This window comes from Solanum lycopersicum, chromosome 11 (assembly GCF_036512215.1).
Source record: "Solanum lycopersicum chromosome 11, SLM_r2.1".
In the NCBI taxonomy this organism is placed as follows: domain Eukaryota; kingdom Viridiplantae; phylum Streptophyta; class Magnoliopsida; order Solanales; family Solanaceae; genus Solanum; species Solanum lycopersicum.
The window spans coordinates 4,168,566-4,189,432 of NC_090810.1; the positions used below are offsets into that span (position 1 = coordinate 4,168,566).

At 31.9% G+C, this 20,867-nt stretch overlaps 2 protein-coding genes across 3 annotated transcripts; both read right to left on the reverse strand.

The window, feature by feature from the left end:
- Window positions 1-2,977: 2,977 nt before the first annotated feature.
- LOC138339660 (uncharacterized) lies at window positions 2,978-4,102 on the reverse strand. The gene has a single exon (XM_069291526.1). The coding sequence runs from the start codon at window positions 4,100-4,102 to the stop codon at window positions 2,978-2,980; it is 1,125 nt and encodes a 374-aa protein (XP_069147627.1).
- Window positions 4,103-9,218: 5,116 nt separating this feature from the next.
- On the reverse strand, window positions 9,219-20,453 carry LOC101245312 (uncharacterized). Of its 2 annotated transcripts, XR_738357.4 has the most exons (18): window positions 20,259-20,418; window positions 19,991-20,084; window positions 19,537-19,581; window positions 19,252-19,419; window positions 19,097-19,181; window positions 18,855-18,961; window positions 18,429-18,509; window positions 17,062-17,114; window positions 16,868-16,970; window positions 15,932-16,069; window positions 15,169-15,265; window positions 13,768-13,990; window positions 13,570-13,663; window positions 12,449-13,435; window positions 12,212-12,304; window positions 11,831-12,114; window positions 11,422-11,751; window positions 9,219-9,526 (listed from the first exon to the last, which is right to left on the reverse strand). XR_738357.4 is itself a non-coding variant. In XM_004250095.5 (17 exons), the coding sequence occupies exons 1-17, from the start codon at window positions 20,387-20,389 to the stop codon at window positions 11,628-11,630; spliced, it is 2,907 nt and encodes a 968-aa protein (XP_004250143.1). In that variant the 5' UTR covers window positions 20,390-20,453; the 3' UTR covers window positions 11,232-11,627. The 2 variants fall into 2 exon arrangements, 1 of the variants encoding a protein (XP_004250143.1); XM_004250095.5 differs by lacking the exon at window positions 9,219-9,526 and having other exon boundaries at window positions 11,232-11,751; window positions 20,259-20,453.
- Window positions 20,454-20,867: the final 414 nt, after the last annotated feature.

Below are 20,867 nucleotides of genomic sequence, written 5' to 3' on the forward strand. Positions count from 1 at the left end.
TTTTTCCCCAGAACATTCTATTTAGATATGTAACTGCTTGGAAACAAGATTGGCACGTCCTTATATATTCCTCTAATAATGTATTGGTTTCATTCTCAAAGAAAAGAAAGGAAATTCATTTATAAATTGTAGACCAAATTAGATATGAGAAAAAAGCAAATTTTATAATAATAATAATAATATTGACCTACAAATTAGAAAAATAAATGTTGAATAACATGCAAGGAACAATGTTAGTTTACAAGCACATGCAACACAATTCAAACTCATTACTTTGATAATATATATATTAATAATCATAGTTCAGTACATCTTCATATCAAAATCAATAATACAAACGAGAGTGAACTTGCTAAATTACTCAAAAGTAATCGATATTATAAAATTTCTTCATTTCATCATAGATATCCTCTCTCAGATATTCATCAAAATCATCATTTTCCATAGATTTATCCTCGGTATTATTATTATTAGTTGTTTCATCCACATTACTATTCTCGCGAGTTTTTTCTTCCACAATTTCAGACTCAACACTATTATCGTTTCAACAATTTCAGACGCAGCATTATTATCTTCCATAATTACAAACTCAATTTCATTTATGTCGACTTTGTTCCCTTTTCCTAGAACCTTATTTGAACTCTTTGCCATCATTTTTATCCTCTTCTTCTTGAAATGACCTTCTTCTTTATCCACTTCCTCATCATTACTTTCAACTAATTTCTCTTCCACTTGTGGGGACAAGTATTAATAAGAACAATGCCGAGTCTGGTACCATGGGAGAAAAGACTAACGAGAAGAATGATGTAAATAAGGTTATTGAAATTTCTGACGATGAAGAAGAGGTTGGTAATGGAAAAAGGAAAAAGTCTTTAACGGAGGAATATAAAACTTAGTACTAGAAACAAATAAAAAAAATCCTAAAACTTAATTAGTTTAATCTAAACATTTTATTAATGACTAGAAAATAATAAATAAATAGATTATATCATTCTTTTAGGAATCCCTCTTTTCTCGAGTTTGTCTTCGAGCTTGTCTTCCTTGTCGTTTAACTTCCAAATATTAGTTGTGGTCTCGTATCTGTCTTTAACATTTTCTTGTTGCACGTTAGTATTTTTAAGATCATTTGTTTGCTTCTCTATCTGTTCTCTCGTATTTGCTAACCTCTCCCAGTAATTGTCGATGGTTTTGCTTTTTGAGGATGACATTCTTGATTTTTCTATATCAGAACTAGCTCGAGCAACTGTTGAATACAAAAATAACAAAGTTAATAAAAAATTAAATGAAATCAAAATTATCGATATAGTAAAAGTAGCTTCTTTTTCTACTACGTTAATATAACATTATTGTAATTCGTAAGGAAAAATAATAACTCAAAGTGAAAAGAAACTTACGTTAATATTGTAAAAAAGCCTAAACTCAACTTGTTATGTGCATATACTATATTGTTTGTTTTTATAGACACTAATTTCTTAATTATTTCCTTAATTTTTCTTCTTTTTAATTATACTCTTGCCAATTAATATATATATTATACTAAAAATAAGAATTAGAGTACCATATTTTGAAGAAAACTACGGGAAAAAAAAGGAAAATTTGATTACAAAAAAGGAGACATAAGTAAATACTTGTATTATTATTATTATTAATAATAATAATAAGGAACAATATGTGTATTCTATTTACCTATTTTATTTTAAATTTTCCTTCTTTTTTCCCCCCTCTTTTTTCTTGGATTTTGATTTTTTTTTCTTCTAAAGTTGCAAGTGTTTTCCTAGTCTAAAATATGGTAATTCTCATTTTTAGTAGTAATTATTTTAGGCATGAGTAAAATAAAAATAAGGAAAGAATCAAACATTAATGTCTATATTTAAGAAGTTATCAAAGAAAAGTTTAAATTCTAAAGAAAGTAAGAATTAAAAAAAAAAACATAAAAATTTAGTAGTATTATAGACTCATGTTGTAAAGTCTCATATGATATGCTAACAATAAAGATCAAACGTAATATAATAAAATATTTTTTCAACTTGATTTTGATAATCAATTATGAAGTGTTGTATAGTTTTGCGAGTGAGGAGGAGTGAGAGATTAATTTGTAGACATGACGCAACTTTAATTTACCAAGCATACATAAAAAAAATTTATATAGATCGAAGATTAGAATAGAAAATTGATATATAATCGAGTATTGCTGTATTTTATGACAGAGAGGCAAGGGCTAGCCTCCTCTATTCTTATTCTTCCTAGTAATATTCGTTTATTATTTTTTTCTGTGTGTATTAATATATGTTGTTTCATTTTCTTTGTATCTTACTATTGAGTTATCATATTTTCTAACTATTTTTGTTTCGAAAACTTATTGAATTTCTCGATACTTTGAAGTTTAATACGACATATGAATAACTATAGTAAATGTAAACGAAAAAAACTTACCCACATATGTAAACATAGCAAGTGAACCAAGCGAAAAAAAGAGAAAATTAACAAGAAGAAGAATTCAACATTTGTTCTATTGAGGCAAAAGATAACAAAAAGGCCAACAAATGGTGAACCAAACTGCCCAAATACAAAAGAGTCAATCAATAACCATAGCCTGAGAGTCTTGGCAAAGCTTGCTACCACCAATTCATAAGCACATTCAAACAAGATTCCTTTTCATAATGGTTGTATCCATACCAGTCTATACACATTTTAACTAATTTTACAAGATAATTACGACCTCACATAAACACATAACTCTATCCATCAATATTTAAATGAGTGACAGAAATCAACCAATATTTTCATATTTCAAACAAAAACTTCAATATCTAAAACAAAATGCTATATACATATTTGACAATTGAGCCCCATCATTGTTTCGCTACTAGAAATACTAAAATATTTCAAAAGTTTAGACTTTTCAATATTTAAGTAACACTAAAGCATACCATCCATTACTAGTAATACTAACAAAGTAGATAACTCTCTTCCTCAATTACTCATATAAGAACAATGTCCCAATATCAAATTCTTCTTGCATCATCACATATATATCATCTCTCGTAAAAAACTCAACAGTATTCTCAGTAGTCTTTTCTCCCGCATTACCAGGTTCAACATCGTTCTCATTAATCTTTTCTCCCGCGTTACCAAACTCAACATCATTCTCATTAGTCTCGAAATCATCATTATAAACAATCTCATTTATCTTGACTTTGTTCCCTTTTCCTAACACCTTATTTAAACTCTTCCCCTCCATTTTTCTCCTTTTCTCCTTGAAATCACCTCCCGTATCCACTTTCACCCCATTAGTTTCCACAAATAACTCTTCGACCCCTAAAGATTTCTCATTTCCTCCATTATCATCCTCATCATCATCGGAAATTTCAATGAACTCATCCACATTATTCTTCTTCGCGATTCCAGACTCAACATTATTTTTGTTAGTCTTTGTAGCGACAAAAGGTGACCACAAAGGGTGAGTACCACTGCCCAAAACAGAGAACCCGAGGCAGTGATACTCGCCCTTCTCCGCCACCTGAGGTGGCGGAGATGGGCCCACAATAGGCACCCCATGAAACACTCTTCTACATTTCTCATTCGGACATCTCAAACAACAATCTTCATAATCCTTCAAAAACTCATACACATAGTAACAGTAAGGACACACAGTCCAAAAACTACCCTTCTGTTCTCCCCTGTTTTTCAAATCGTTATCAAAACGGGTTTTCTGGGTGGGGTTCGAAAGTACAGACCAAGCTTTGAGTACAAACCCAAAAGCTTCCGAAGCAAATGGGTACCGATTTTTGTTAGGGTTTAACAGATTGGTAACGTTCGTGAACTGGGTTTTGATGAGTTGTGGGTTTTGAGTGTAGAGAGGAAGGTTAAGGATAGAATAGTGATTTGGGTGTTCGTTAATGGTGGTAGAGAGAAGTAATACATTCGCTATAGCGAGAATTTGTGAAGGGGAAGTTTGATTTGAATCGATTTCAATGGCTTTTAAGGCGTAATTACGACAATCTTCGAAGTTTCGTTGCTGAAGAAAGTATTCAGAGGCAGTGAGATAAGTTTTGAATTTCGCATTATGGGTGTCCTTTGCTTTAAATCGCTGATTCTCCATTTTTTTTTGGACCAGAAAAGTAGTTGCAGAAGAGAAGGAGACGAAGATGGAAAAAGCTTGAAAAAAACAAGGAGTTTTTGTAAAGATGGGAAGTGGACAAAATTGGAAAAGTTTTTTTTTTTTTAAATAATAATAAATTACTTATATTATTTATCTTTGGGAAAAGAGTATAATATACTCCTAAACTTTATCATTTAGAGCTGATATGCCCTTGTTATGAAAGTGGCTCATATATACCCCTACTTGTAAACAAATGACTCACATATACCCTTTTTCTCTAACGGAAATGAAAAAAAAATAATTTTAATCCAAATTTTTATTATTTTTTTCTAAAAAATATAATCTCATATGAGTAAATTTAATCCTCGTCAAACATATTTTTTTATTTTTTTTGTTTCAATGACTAATTAATAATTATTATTTTGATAATTAAATTTATTTATGTTTCACTAATATTCTTGTAAAACTTATTGTAGATGACCAAAATTTTTCTTCGAATACGAAATTAAATTACAATACACACAAAAAAAATAATTTAATTTTTTTCTTTAAACTAAGGAATGAAAGAAAAAAACAAAATAAGAATAAGAAACTCAAATAATTATAATAAAAGAAGTCAAAAAATAATTTATGTATGAAAATAATTAAAATATACCTTAAACTTTGATAGAAGGATCATAATACCACTAAATAATTTTTTAAAAAAATTAGAAGTAATAAATATAAATTTAAAACTAATTTTTTAACTTCCGTTAAATGAAGGGTATATGTGAACCATTTTGTAACGGCAGAGGTATATGTGAGCCGTTTGTATAACGAGAAGGGCATATATGAGCCACTTTTATAACGAGGGGTATATCAGCTCTAAATGACAAAATTGAGGGATATATCAGAACTTTTTCCCTTTATCTTTTATTACTTATAATTAGGAGAGATAGCAGATTATACGGGATACGTCGGATTGACATGTGTGACATATAAGACGAAGAAAATGAAATTGAGATGATTTGAATATGTGAAGAGAGAGTAAAATGATTTACCGATAAGGAGATATGAAATGTTGATTGTAGCAGGAGACGGAGGAAGTAGAGCTAGGTTGAAGAAAAAACAGATGAAAAATGATTAGATGTGATATTGTATGAATTCAACTTATTAAGGCTTAGGACATCACTTTTGATAGGTAGATGTGGAGGTTTAAATTAGAGTAGTCGAATGATAAAAATAATAGTAGAAAGGTACATAGTAGGTAACTGAACGATGGAAATGGATAATTAGGGCATAAATGTGCAATGTTGATTGTAGCAGGAGACGGAGGAAGTAGAGGTAGGTTGAAGAAAAACAGATGAAAAATGATTCCATATGACATTGTATGAATTCAACTTATTAAGGCTTAGGACATCACTTTTGATATGTAGACGTGGAGATTGAAATTAAAGTAGTCGAATGATAAAAATTATAGTCGAAAGGTACAAAGTAGGTAACTGAACGATGAAATTGATAATTAGGGCATAGATGTGAAATGTTGATTGTAGCAGGAGATTGAGGAAGTAAAGGTAGGTTGAAGAAAAACAGATGAAAAATGATTGGATATGATATTATATGAATTCAACTTATTAAGGCTCAGGACATCACTTTTGATAGGTAGACGTGGAGGTTTAAATTAGAGTAGTCGAATGATAAAAATAATAGTAGAAAGGTACATAGTAGGTAACTGAACGATGAAAATAGATAATTAGGGCATAGATGTGAAATGTTGATTATAGCAGGAGACGAAGGAAGTAGAGGTAGGTTGAAGAAAAACAGATGAAAAATGATTAGATATGATATTGTATGAAATCAACTTATTAAGACTTAGGACATCACTCTTGATAGGTAGACGTGAAGATTGAAATTAGAATAGTCGAATGATAAAAATTATAGTCTAAAGGTACATAGTAGGTAACTGAATAATAAAAATTGATAATTAGAGCATAAAGTTAGTAAGTAATCAAATGTAATTGCCGCACCTTATACATGTGGGAGAGGTAGGTGGTTTCTCACTAAAAGTAGTATTTAGTGATTGTGTTGTTTTTTTCTCTCCAATAAGTGTTACTATGTGTTATTTTATTTATTTTGTATCTTATTAATTTATTATCGTATTTTCTTGCAATCCTACTTTAATCTAAAAGGGAAAAATGACTAACTTTCAACCTTCCACAAAGATATTATACCCTCTCGATATCTAATATATACAATTCCGTTGAATATATTGTTATAGCAGCTAGTACTTAATTATTATCAATCTAATAGGGAAAAATGACTAGTGTTCCACCTTAATTAAGAATGAATAACTTTTACTCAAGTAATCAAACCCCAATTAGTCAAAATGACAGACTACACAAAGCAAATAATCACTCAATAAATGACTTTCAAGATTGAAAACTGTTTTCTTTTAGTACTTTAGTCTATTAAAGAAAGAGAACATTTTTTGATAAATTTTGTATCAAAATTTAGATAAAAAATTTAATTCAGACTTTTGATTAAAAACTGATAATATGTATATAAATTGTTTATAATATTAGTAAGATCATATTCACAGACTATTAAGAGTTTCAACTTTTACATAATATAAATTTACAGAGTTTTTAATAATAACAAAGATGTTAAATATCTAATATGGTCTATTATTTCATCCATAAAGCCTTGTAACAGATCATGTAACCTTTGAGGCATAATTCCTTTCGTTCATTTATCTACATTATTATCCATATTATTCTTTTTTAATACAACGAAGAATTTCTATCTCATTAATAGTGACGTTTAGGCATTTAAAAAAGATGAGAAGAGTAAAATAATATTATAGTGTGTAATAGTAAACGAAAGAGTTGAGACAATAAAATATCCTAAATGTTGAAGGAAGATGTTCTTTTCGTGGAGCTTTGAACTCTTCAACTAATCCGGAGTTGCTTGAGTTTTACGACGTTGTTTAGTGGGACAAGTCAAGAAACATATTGTTGAATTGATGTAGATTAAGCCGCAGTTAACTTGAATCTCCTTAAAAAAGCGAGACATTCACGCCTCAGTTTCAATGATAATTTATTTATTTTTTGTTCATTTTATTTTAAGTGTAATTTAATCATGTATTTGTGGTATATTACATTAATTCACAATTGTTATGAATATATAAGGTTATGCTATCTTGTTTCCTAACAGTTACGTATCTAAATAGAAGTGTTCTAAACTATTAATAAATAATAGATATATTCAATTAAAAGTGTTTATAAGCGGATATATCATTAAAACAAGGGAAAAGAGTCTGATATATCCCTCAACTTTGTCATTTAGAGCTGATATACCCCTTGTTATGAAAGTGGCTCATATATACCCCTACTTGTAAACAAATGGCTCACATATACCCTTTTCCTCTAACGGAAATGAAAAAATATATAATTTTAATCTAAATTTTTATTATTTTTTTCTAAAAAATAGAATTCCATATGAGTAAATTTTATCCTCGTCAAACATATTTTTTTGACCTTTTTTTGTTTCAATGACTAATTTATAATTATTATTTTGATAATCAAATTTATTTATGTTTCACTAATATTCTTGTAAAACTTATTATGGATGACCAAATTTTTTCTTCGAATACGAATTTAAATTACAATACACACAAAAAAATAGTTTAATTTTTTTCCCTTTAAACTAAGGAATGAAAGAAAAAAAGAAAATAAGAATAAGAAACTCAAATAATTATATAACAAAGTCAAAAAATAATTTATGTATGAAAAAAATTAAAATATACCTTGAACTTTGATAGAAGAATCATACATACCCCTAAATAATATTTTTTTAAAAATTACAAGTAATAAATATAAATTTAAAACTAATTTTTTAACTTCCGTTAAATGAAGGGTATATATGAGCCATTTTGTAACGGCAGGGGTATATGTGAGCCGTTTGTATAACGGTAAGGGCATATATGAGCCACTTTTATAACGAGGGGTACATCAGCTCCAAACGACAAAGTTGAGGGGTATATCAGACCCCTTTTCCTTTTTTATTAATCAAATTACTCATTTCGAGATTTATCGAAAAAAATAAAAAAATTTAAACAAAGTTTTTAAATTGAATTTAAGGTTACTATAATTATTTATGAATTTTTGGCGTTAATTTTATACTTTTTTCATATTTTCCTATTTTTTTTATTAATCAATTACTCATTTTTGGAATTTATCAAAAAAAAAATTAAACAAAATTGTTGAAAATTGGTCGGATAATTTATTTAAAAGGGGATTGATTTATGGGTCGGATTAGGTGTTTATGAGTCCGAATATCTTTACATTTTCATATATATGTTATGTGGTAAGGCCTAAATGACATGTCAATTCCATGTGGCATTTGAAGAAATGAAAAATGAGTTGGATATGTCCAACATGGCAACTAACATCCGTAAGGGCATATTTGGACCAAAAGTTGGATGGCGAGGGCATCAGTGAACCAAACTTTAAACGGATGGTATATCTAAACCTTTTTGAATAGTTTAGGGGCATATTTGACCCTTTTCCCTAGTTTAATTTGATAACCCAATGTAATAAGTTAAAATTGTGTTAGTCTAAATTTATATGCTAGTCAAACCGAATTTCAAACACACTTACCTTATTTACATTGTGGTAAATATTATAAACCAAACTTCTCATAAATTTAAATTAGCAAAAACAAATAGAACCTCAAGTAATGACCAGGGAAACAATATGTATAGCTTCAATATGATCTACATTATATATTTTTTTAGTATTTATGAGTCACTCAACATGTTTTAAGCGTATTTTCCATTTTTCGTGTGTTAGTTAATGATTCTATTGTGATATGAATTTTGGAAAAGAAAATAAATTTTTTTACCGGATCCTAGTAATGATCTGGAAAAAATACTTATAGCCTCACTATATTTCACATAATTTTTTTAATATTTAGGAGTCACTCAACAAAAATGTATGATTTTTTCATTTTTTTGTGTATGTCAATCAATTTGTTTTAATCATATATCCGCTTATAAACACTTTTAATTGAACATATCAATTATTTATTAATAGTTTAGAACACTTCTGTTTAAATACGTAACTATTCGAATACAAGATAGCATAACCTTATATATTCATAACAATCGTGAATTAATGTAATATACCCCCAATTCATGATTAAATTACACTTAAAATAAAATGAACAAAAAATAAATAAATAAATTATCATTGAAACTGAGGCGTGAATGTCTCGCTTTATTTAAGGAGATTCAAGTTAACTGCGACTTAATCTACGTCAATTCAACAATATGTCTCTTGACTTGTCCCACTAAACATAGTCGTAAAACTCAAGCAACTCCGAATTAGTTGAAGAGTTCAAAGCTCCACGAAAAGAACATCTTCCTTCAACATATAACTTGTCTCTCTGTCATAAAATGCAGCAATAGTCGATTATATATCAACTTTCTATTCTAATCTTCCATTTATGTAAAAAAAATTATATATACTCGGTAAATTAAAGTCGCGTCATGTCATCACCTAAGTTCTACTACAAATCAATCTCTCGCTCCTCCTCACTCGCAAAACTATACAACACTTCATAATTGATTATCAAAATCAAGTTGAAAAAATATTTTATTATATTAAGTGTGATCTTTATTATTAGTATATCATTTGAGACTTACAACATGAGTCTATAATACTACTAAATTTTTATGTTTTTTTTTTAATTCTTACTTGCTTTAGCATCCAAACTTTTCTTTAAAAACTTCTTAAATATAGACATTAATGTTTGATTCTTTCCTTATTTTTATTTTACTCATGCCTAAAATAATTACTACTAAAAATGAGAAGTACCATATTTTAGACTAGGAAAACACTTGCAACTTTAGAAAAAAAAAATCAATATTAAATCCAAGAAAAAAGAGGGGAAAAAAAAGGAAAATTTAAAATAAAATAGGTAAATAGAATACACATGTTGTTTCATTTTAACGCCTTATTATTAATAATAATAATAATTTTACAAGTATTTACTTATGTCTCCTTTTTTGTAATCAAATTTTCCTTTTTTTTCCCCTTTGAGTTTGACGTAGTTTTCTTCAAAATATGTTATTTTTAGTATAATGTTTATATTAATTGGCAAGAGTATGATTAAAAGAAGAAAAATAAGGAAATAATTAAGAAATTCGAGTCTATAAAAACAAACAATATAGTGTATGCACATAACAAATTGAGTTTAGGCTTTTACAATATTAACGTAAGTTTCTTTTCACTTTGAGTTATTATTTTTTCTTTAAGAATTACAATAATGTTGTATTAACGTAGTAGAAAAAGAAGCTACATTTACTATATCGATAATTTTGATTTCATTTAATTTTTTATTAACCTTGTTATTTTTGCATTCAACAGTTGCTCGAGCTAGTTCTGATATAGAAAAAGCAAGAATGTCATCCTCAAAAAGCAAAACCATCGACAATTACTGGGAGAGGTTAGCAGATACGAGAGAACAGATAGAGAAGCAAACAAATGATCTTAAAAATACTAATGTGCAACGAGAAAATGTTAAAGACAGATACGAGACCACAAGTAATATTTGGAAGTTAAACGACAAGGAAGACCAGCTCGAAGACAAACTCGAGAAAAGAGGGATTCCTAAAAGAATGATATAATCTATTTATTTATTATTTTCTAGTCATTAATAAAATGTTTAGATTAAACTAATTAAGTTTTAGGATTTTTTAATTTGTTTCTAGTACTAAGTTTTATATTCCCCTCATTCCTTTTTTTTTTTTTTAATATTAAATAAAGAAAGATTTAGTTTAATTTACCATTGCACATTTCATTCATTGATAATTGATCTACCTAACTATACTTTCAAAATTTCAGTAAAAATATATTAATAACTGCAGCCTTCAAAACATAAAAATTGATAATTATATCTAAAAAAATTCATGTTGAATGCTTTTATTTTGAACCGAGGGTCAATTAGAAACCGTCTCTCTACCCCATAAAGGTAAGGTCTGCGTCCAAAAACCGAGTATGTTGATGTTATTCATATCATCACTTTCTGTAGACCCAAGATACATTATGTATCCAAGTTAATTAAAGGGCCAAAAATAAGAACAGAACAATTTACAAAAAGCATCTCAAGACTAGAAAGGTATGTTTTAACAGATCAAACTAACACAGACATTACATGGAATTTGGCATAACTCATTCTATAACCTAAGCGAAATCGCAAGAAAATAGATTTGAACAAATAACAAAAATCTACAGCTCAACGATCTTCCCAGTTAACCAATTGAAAAATGAATCGTTTACCTTCTATGATGTAAGCTTTCCTGTCAAAAATGTTCTGGTTTTAAGTGTGGAAGGCCTTCGCGTAGAATGCTTCTTTCTAGTCCACAACTTCCCCAGAATGTTTAGATCGACGTAAATGGGTAAAGCAACTGGCATACCTGTCGATGGAGAACAAACAGAACACTTGAATCGGGTTAGTTGTTTATATGTCATACTCTTTCTTGAGACTAGTCTGTATGAGTGTGCAACTTCTCTCGGTAAGTCAAGACCAAACTGATATAGATCATAGTTGAAGCTACAATAGATACACCAACGCAAACACAAACAGTCGTAGCACAAACGTACAAGAACCTGAACGAAGAAATGTCACTCTTAATCTCCATACAAAATATATGATAAAGCAAAATATCAACTTTTTAGTGACACTTACTTGGGAGAAAATACACTCCAAACAAATAAATGATTCCGCATTAGCAGCAACACAGTTGTGTAAGCAATCAAAAGAATGGAGTTCAAACCCAACGGAACCAGACAAGGAAAACCAAGTGTCCTCTTGAGCAACGATCCAATGTTGCCTTTCTCGGAAATTATGGAACTGCTCGTGTCCTTCACAGAATTGTACATCACCATACTAAGGAGGTATAACATTGGTGAAGCGTACGTAATAATGAACATTAAGACACCAGAAAGTACAGTTGAGTGGTTCAACACACCCTGGCAATTAAATCAATAGGAAGCATCAGATTCAATATTAAGCAGACGAGAAATTAGCATGAAACACAATATTAAAGATTTTACACAAGAAACTTACGATAAAAGCCCCAGCAACATCGATTGTAGCTAGGGTGTTGGTGTTACCAAGACCAAAATGGCCTGCCATTCCCATGTAGTAAAGTGCAGCAACCTGACACAGAAAAGGAGAAAACAAGACTTGTGAAACTAGTATTGGGCGGCAGTCCTCAAAGACAAAAGACAAAGACGTCGTAATTGTTTAAAAAGACAGAAATAAAAAGAGAACTTGGATGAATATTTAAAAGATCTGACTGACCTCAACCCACTGCCTGCGATGCTGGTTGGAACCAGAAGAAAACCAAATGCTAGCTAGTACTTGTAGGAAGAGAAATAGTACAGGCATTGAATTTACGGGCTGCTGCAACAATAGCTGTAAAAGCGACCAATAATATACGTAACTCAAGCCAATCACATATGCAGAATCCCTAAAACATAAACCCCAAGCCTTTCTTTGGACTTCAGGAACAGAAAGCGTACGATTTTGGAAAGGTATACACCATGGCACAGCAACAACAATAGTCGTTGAACAGAAACCTAGGACAACATAAATTAACTGAGCCATTACAGTAGCATCATAACTACCTGTACTGAACGCAACATCTTGATATTTAGTGATATAATGTAAAACCAGCCACCCTGGGAACAAGTGCATCAAGGAAACTATGGTCATAAAGTTCTTTTTTGAACGTCGGGACCACATAAGAGAAACTAAGCTTAAATTGATTATGATGATCACCGAAACCAGCTGGAGCAACTTTATATAAGTGTTTCCCGCCTGCTCTAACCATTTTGAAATGTCAGGAAGATTAGTCCAATTAACACCACCTTGATGCCATCCTCTCAGAAATCTCCCAGAACTGAGAATCACAAAAATTGAGCAAATCTGGATATAATTATTTGTTTTCAGTCCCAAGGTAGCACTTGTATTTTGCTCTGTCCTTGTTACGATATGCTGCATTACTTTCCGGAGAGATAACAAATAAAGCGAGGATGTCATGAAATGCCATATGTACTGTTCTTCCTCCACCAGAGAACTGGACCCCATGCTTATGACAACAATAACAATTACCACAAGAATAAAAACTTCATCCAAATGCCACCAGCTCAGGTCATTATTGGCACTAGAAAACTGCTGATTCTGCTCAGAGAAAACTTGCTTTCCTAAAAGAAACAGAAGGCTCAGCAGTATCAAACATGAAACGAGCATAGCGGCTACTCCAAATATAAGTCGGCCAACAGGTTTCTGAAAAACATTAAATAAAACTTAATACAAATATTGCACAAAGGTAATAATACGACAGAATTAAAAATCATTGAATGCTCTGCTCTATTACTATCTGGAAATGCAAAAGAAAAATTTTATAAGGTTAAACTCACGTCAGTTGCTCTATGAGATAGCCACTCACTTGCAGTTCTTAAGAAATTATGATATGCCATAAGAATGCTGTGACAATTGTCCCCACTAGCAGATCTATATGAAATATGAGAAGAAAACAACACAAGAATTAGAATTTTGCTCGAATAAAATCTCCGAGAAGAAGTATGTCAAATTGGCTATTACAAACCATCAACCACCTTTTCTCTTCCCCGGACTTCCAAGATCTGTGAAGATCTGCAGCCTTCATATACAAACAACAAAAGGTCTCTTCCATACTATTGTAACCTCTTGTCATCTCAGATCCATCATCCCTGAAGTTGTCGCATGAGAAGTTTTCACATACTAAACCAGGTAATTGCGCTTCAAGGAGCCTAAGCAATTGCCAGGAATTCAACTCCAATAACCTGAGTTGTTGGTCAACTGAAATACTTGAAGAAAAAAAAGAGGAACATGACTTACTTTATAATGCATATATAGTGCAAAAAAGACGAAATACATGATTCTTACAAAATGGTCACAATAAATGATGGGACTGGAAATAATGTATCAGGGCTACTCTATATGCTGCTATTTATTTTCTCCATTTCATAGAAAGCGCGCTGTCACAACATAACCAGATAAGGATATTCAGTTGAGACTGATTGATCTTGTCAAACTTGAGCACCAAGACTAATGAGAATTCCAACTATTTCCGTTAGCGTGAGCCTATTTGAGGTTCTCCAACGACAAGTTGTCAGGAGTCAAAGTATAACCTCTCAATATTAAGCGTCCTAATATTGAAAATGCATACTTCTGTTAGATTCATCGTGAAGCCCATTTTACTCCGACTCTCCGAGGAACCTCACTCCTGAATGAACTAGCATTCACCATCATGAGCCATCAAAGAGAACTCTCAATCTCAGACTGAATTCAGCCCCCCAAAAATGTCCCTTCTAGTTCCAGGGTTAAAAAAAAGGACGCAACCTCCAAAAGTGATTTTTTTTCGTAGGAAACTGCATATAGCAGTCCTAGTTCCCTTTTCTAGTCAAAAACCAAGATAACAACCACTGATACCAGGAAGCACAGAGCATATGAATAAACTGGGATTCTCTGAAGAACATTGGAGAAGCACCCCATGTAAAACTGTGATTAAATCATTAACAATCATTGCCTTTAACTCCCATATGATTAAACATGATAGATTTGTGGCATTTCAACTTCACCAATCAATCAACAATAGCCAAGAAGAATGCAGTCGGAGTATATTAAATAAGCATAGAACCAGTATGGTGAAGTGTAAACAATTCAGAAATCTTGACTAATAATTGGATGAGCAGGGAACTGGAACAGCTGTGGTCTGTGCAGGAAAGTTTCTCATTTGTTGTTCAGATACACAGAAAAAACAAGATGAAGAAAAATGCAGAATTCAATTCTTTCGAGCCCATGCCTCACTTGTGGATGCAGAAGGAACAGGATATCCAAACACACACAGAGATTTTCCTTATGTAGATAGTCATCACTACTACGTAACACATATTCTGACACTTATCCTTAACAATTATCACCAGATATCAACATTCTATAGCTCAGAATTAACAACATATACTACCAAATCAGACCTGTTAATGATTTGAAAGTTTCTGGCATCAACATGCCAACGTTGTTCTTTGGTATCGGAACACCAAAAAGAAGAGCTAATGTTGAAGTAAGGTCAACCTGTAACACCACAATAATGCATTACTGATAAATAAACAAGTTGATGATTAAACCAATCTTATCAGTGTCAAATAAGGAAACCCTGCAACTACTATCAAAAATAGCTTTTTTAAGATAAAACCAAAACCTCCTACAACATTCAACAAACACTGGGAAAAGGTCACTACTTATCAACTTACTTTTACCAGCACTTTTAGTTCAAGTTTTATTTTTGAAAGAATTTCAGACAACTTACTCTAGCAACTCTTTTATTACAATGTTTATATTGAAAAACCAATACTGCATAATTTATATTAGCTCCCATGCAGAACATGGGTGAAACACTAGATATATTTTAGAGACTTACTGCTAACTTATATATTTCTTCTTACATCATACCAATCATAATGGAGGTACTGCTGCACCTTAACAACCTAGCACCTATGTTACTCCGACTCTTTAAAAAAGTTGGCTGGTGCGTGTTGGATCCTCCAAAAGTGTTGTATTTTTGGAGGATCAAACACCAGTGCTGCAACGTTTTGGAGAGTTCGAGCAGCCTATCACAGATAACTGTTTCATGCAGAGAGCTGACCGTGCAAATGAAAAGAAATGGCAAGTGATTCCAATTTGCACCAATGAAATAATCCATTAAAAGTTCAATCAACAATAAAATTCATAGTCACATACCTGGTTGGCTTTGTTAGGGGTGCCAGATGTACTTTCAAAATTTGTAGGACCAATAAAAAGTGCCAACGAGTCAGTTTCCTCAAATGATGATCCTCCATGATTTCCATTTTCGGTCATTCCATGGTCACTTACTACCAACTGCAAATGTGTGCACCATAACAAGACAAGGGATTATTACAGTCAGAATATTCAGTCTGTTGTTGAATAATCAAATGATATCTTCACACACTAGAGGAGTGTGATGCCACAAACACTTGCTCCACTATTCAACAGGAATATCAGGTAACTTGTTGATATATTACCATATTCATACGTTAAATTCTTTAATTTTTTTTTATAAGATAAAGAATGGATTCGATATTGGATGGGGGAATCATATTCACATGTTAAAAATATTAAAAAGAAGAAATAATACTTCAAATTTGATCAAGATGTAGGTCAATATTGTTAAAGGTCAATTGGAAGGGCTTAAACCCCAAAGCTAGGTGGTGCTTCGCTTCGCTTAGGCAGAAAGCATCAACATATCAAGGAATGAGCCCAGCGCAAATGGGCTCTACTTTGGACAGAGCACCAATGAACAATAAACAACCAGCAAAGAGATATATCAATTGTTGAAGAAACATATGGATGTGTTACTTATCAATTTCGAGCTTAATTTTCAACTTTTACTTTTACTTCTATATTTCACTTAATTAAAGTTTTTCCAGTTACTTTGTTCATATAATTTTTTTTGTGCAAATTACATTTATATATTTTTGGAAGTAAAATAGAAAAAGACAAGTACTCAAATGTCATAGTTAACGGCAACAATGGTTCATTACTTGTTACTACTCCATATCTATAACAAGGCAATGCTTTTTAGTCCGGAATATCACGGATAACTGCTAGCTTATTGATAAGCTACACAACTCTTGGAGAAGAGATAGAAGCACAAACCAAGAGTGTCCGTCCTTTATCATTATTGTTGGTAGGTAAAGAATTCAGATCGATCATCTTGATCACTTCATCCATCTCTTCAAGTTTGGGGGCCATCAGCACACTGTAATAAACACCCCAAGAAAGTATTATGGATGTATTATCATCTTTCTTCTTTGGAAACTCAATGCAAACTGCAAATTAACATGGCACACCTATTGCGCCCACCAATATGTCCAACATGATCCAAGCCAAGATAATGGAGAATCTGAAACAGTGGAAGCTTGAGTTAAATGAAGTAAAAACAAACAAAAAAGTAACTATACAGAAAAAAAAGATGAACTATCAGCAACATGTCATGGATCTCACAAGATGCAATGATTTAGACGTTTTGATAGAGAGGGCCCGGGGGTGGGGGGTGTACTTTCATCTATTTTGAAACGAAAATCCCGAACAGAATATGCAAAATAAACTTTCTGTAAAATTAATTATAAAACATCTTGTACTAGAACATCCCGATGTATCTGCTAGTTCAATAATGATCTCCACATATATATAAAACAAATATTCTCGAAAAAGGAAGATGTTTAATAGGTTTACAGGTGTTAGTTGGAATTTGAAACATCAACTGAGCATGCCAACAAAACTGGCACGCAAATATAGTTGTTCAATGGAAGGATGACTACACATGTATGACCATAGAAAATAAGACTTAAGTCATTAGGTTTTAAATTTGTGCTCTCAAAGCAGCAGATTCTGGAACATCATATATGAAGACCAGTTCAATATATACTCAAGAAGGAAAATCACTTTACTTAAGCATCTGATTAATGGTAAAAATAGTCTATCAGTCTCGGCAGAAGCACTATGTCCTCACTAAATCAAGCAAAGTAAAAACAATGTTTTAGAAGCTGAGGCAAACCTAAGCGACGAGGCCTAAGCACTTTGGTCAAAAGTAAAACATGCAATAAAGAGCACTTCACATGCATAGCGAATTGCCACTTCATGATGCCTTTAAGACTGACAAAGTGAAGCGAGTTCAATGAGGTGTGCTACATTCACTCACTTCTGTCTAACTTTCTATGCCAAGGCAAGCCCTTGGAAGAGAAGCACTCTTCCTCTACTTGGGGCAATTGATCTGGATCTTCCTTCCAATGCTAACCAAAACATAGATTGCCTCAGTTCATTGAAGGAACAACTTTTCATATAAACTAAAACTTAATTTGCTAGGGATAGGCATTTTCTGCATCACATGTCGAAGTAAATTAACCTTGATGAATTACACACATCAATAATGATAAGATGGTGAGTACACAATTACGATGATGATGATGATGATGATGATGATGATGATGATGATGATTTATCAGGCTGAGCTTTGATTAAGTACAATAATTACTGCTACATTGTAAGACGTAAAGCCAGAAGTTGCTACTCTTCTTCTGGCTGCTGCCACAGGGTATGCTTCTTCAAATTTATCATTTTGAGCAACTATTGTTCTCTTTGTTTTCTCTCAATTGATTTAACTAGTTCTTAGGAAAATGTTTAACAAACAAACAAATATAAGGGAAAAAGAGATTACCAGAAGACTCCAGTCAGCACGACTAAGTTCATCAACCAAATGTCGAGATACATTTTGATCTACTTGGACAGTGTCTTTAACCTGCAGGATGAATTCCATAAGCAACTAAGAACTTCAACTTTTCAACACCAGGCACAAGCAAAGCAATTAAATCTTACACCTTAAGCAGCATTCGACTATAGACCTAGATGTAGATTACAACTCCACCCCAAGATATTTGATCCAACAAATAACTCAAAAAATGGTATTTCACTAGCATGGCTGAAGACACTTTCTGTGTTTTAGCAAACCAAGAAACTAAAGAGAATAAATGAACAAACTACACCAGCAGAGAGGAGAAAATCGCTAAGCCACAAGAACAATAGGAGAGAAAAAAGAATTATCGAATAAGAATGCTTCGAATTCCTGGTTTTAAAACGGACTTACAAAGAAACTGCTCACTCCATCATGCCTCGAAAACATTCCAGGAAACAACTTAAGCCATGTCTCATCACCATGCATCACAAGTTTCCAACCAACTTTTAGGAATTGAACTGTGACAGGAAGAGAAATCATGGGTCATGTTAAGACATCTAATCTAGAAACCACTACAATCAATTGACAATCTATAACTTAAAAGGGACTTTGTTCTTTATCATGTAGAATCTTAAGAAGATTTTCCAACTAACCAATTATGTTGTCGTCCAGCAAAACTTGTGTATTGAAGTTGAAGGCAACATCCAAAAATCCCCCAACTGCTCCAGAAACCATGGCCTGCAAGCACACAGCTACTGAGAAACCAACTTCTTAAACAGGAAATTTGTCCGAAACTCATTCAGCTTACCTTCAAGCGAGGCATTGTGACAGTAGGAGGTGCAGCCTTTGCATGATAGCCAATTGCCCTCCCCTTACTCAATAAGGATTGAGTATATGGCATAGCTTCCATGAAAGACTTTGGTGGAGGTTCACCATCTTTCCCAAGCACGAATTCTGCTGGAAGACCATCAATAACCTAAACAAACAGATTTGATCAGCAAAAAAGGAAATCATGTTTCCAACCAGACATTGCCCTGAAGGATTCACAAGTAAAACATTCTCAGGCAAGACTAAACTAACAAAAAGCACTCACCATGAGTATCAACCGGTCAAATAAAGGAGGCACCAAAGACAATTCCTGCAGTTTTACAAAATTAAACACCATAACTTATAAGGAGAATAGAGCACTTCAGCATATTCAATGCAAAAGCAGCAGAAAACCACATTAACATGTACACCAAAAAAACATGACAGTCCTATAAAAAATCTCAACAAGTTTCAAACTTTCAAGAACCTTCACAAATTCTGAACATGCCAGATGTATTCACAATTATACACAAGGATATCAGTTATATAGTACTTCATACAAATGAGATAACACAATTTCCTACAAATATGATCTTTTTAGCCCAAAAAAACATACCCCCATCCCCAACAAAGAAGAAATACACCACACTGGTACAACAAAAAAAAATTCTACAAAAGATGATCTTTTTAGCCCAATAAAGAACACCCCCACCACCCACCACCCCAAAAAAGACACCAACCTGGTACAAATATTTGAGCTGACAATCTGATAAATTGGTGGTATTCTGAAACTCAGCTGCATCTGCTCCAGGCGGATAAAAACTCTCTACCCCACTGAAGAAAATTGAGAAAAGAACAGAACAAAGAAGGGAAATCACAATGCTTATTATACAATTTTCCAGAATAAAAATAAAATTCCAAGCTCTTACAATAATGAAACAAGAAAAGATTGGATTTTTAAGAAATGAAACTCAAAAAGATCAATTCTTTTTTCTTTTTTTTGAGTACCTGAATCCAGAGAGTGCTGGTTTAACAGGGAAGAAACCAAGAACAAAGAGAGCAAGCCCAAATACTTGTATCAAAACTGCTAATACAGCAATTACTGTTAACTTTTTACATGTTAATGAAGATGAATCCATTTTTTTTTCTTTCTTCTTCCTCTTCACTTTCTGTATGTGTGTTTTATATATTTTAGATCCTCAACTCTTGGGGTGGGGGTGGGGGTGGGGGGTGGAATTTGTTGTAGGAAAAAAAGTATTTTTTGTTGGGGGGTTAATTTGAATATTTGATTATGAAAAAATAAAAAAAAATTATACATGAATGTAAAATGAGTATAAAATTCTTTTTAGTTGTCTTTTTGTTTTCATATTTTGAATTATTAGTGAAAGTTTTAATTTAGCAAAGGATTATAAAGTGAAGAATGATATTTTTGTCAATAAAATTTAAATTGATGTAGTTAACCAATTGAACTATACGTATTTTTTTGGTATAAAAAAATAATTCTAAAAAAAAAGTAATTATGATATGTTTATAATACTCACTTTATCTTAATATTTTGCTTTTCAAAAATTAATTTAATTAATTTGTAAAGCTAAATTAAATTAGATCAACTTAATA

Excerpts from the sequence above, each read along its gene's own strand:
- LOC138339660 (XM_069291526.1), bottom strand. The coding sequence starts at position 4,102 with ATGGAGAATCAGCGATTTAAAGCAAAGGACACCCATAATGCGAAATTC.
- LOC101245312 (XM_004250095.5), bottom strand. The coding sequence starts at position 20,389 with ATGGATTCATCTTCATTAACATGTAAAAAGTTAACAGTAATTGCTGTA. Across the intron at positions 17,115-18,428 it reads GTGCTGACTGGAGTCTTCTG|ATTCTCCATTATCTTGGCTT; the intron begins GTAATCTCTTTT and ends CCACTGTTTCAG. Across the intron at positions 13,436-13,569 it reads TATCTCATAGAGCAACTGAC|AAACCTGTTGGCCGACTTAT; the intron begins GTGAGTTTAACC and ends AATGTTTTTCAG.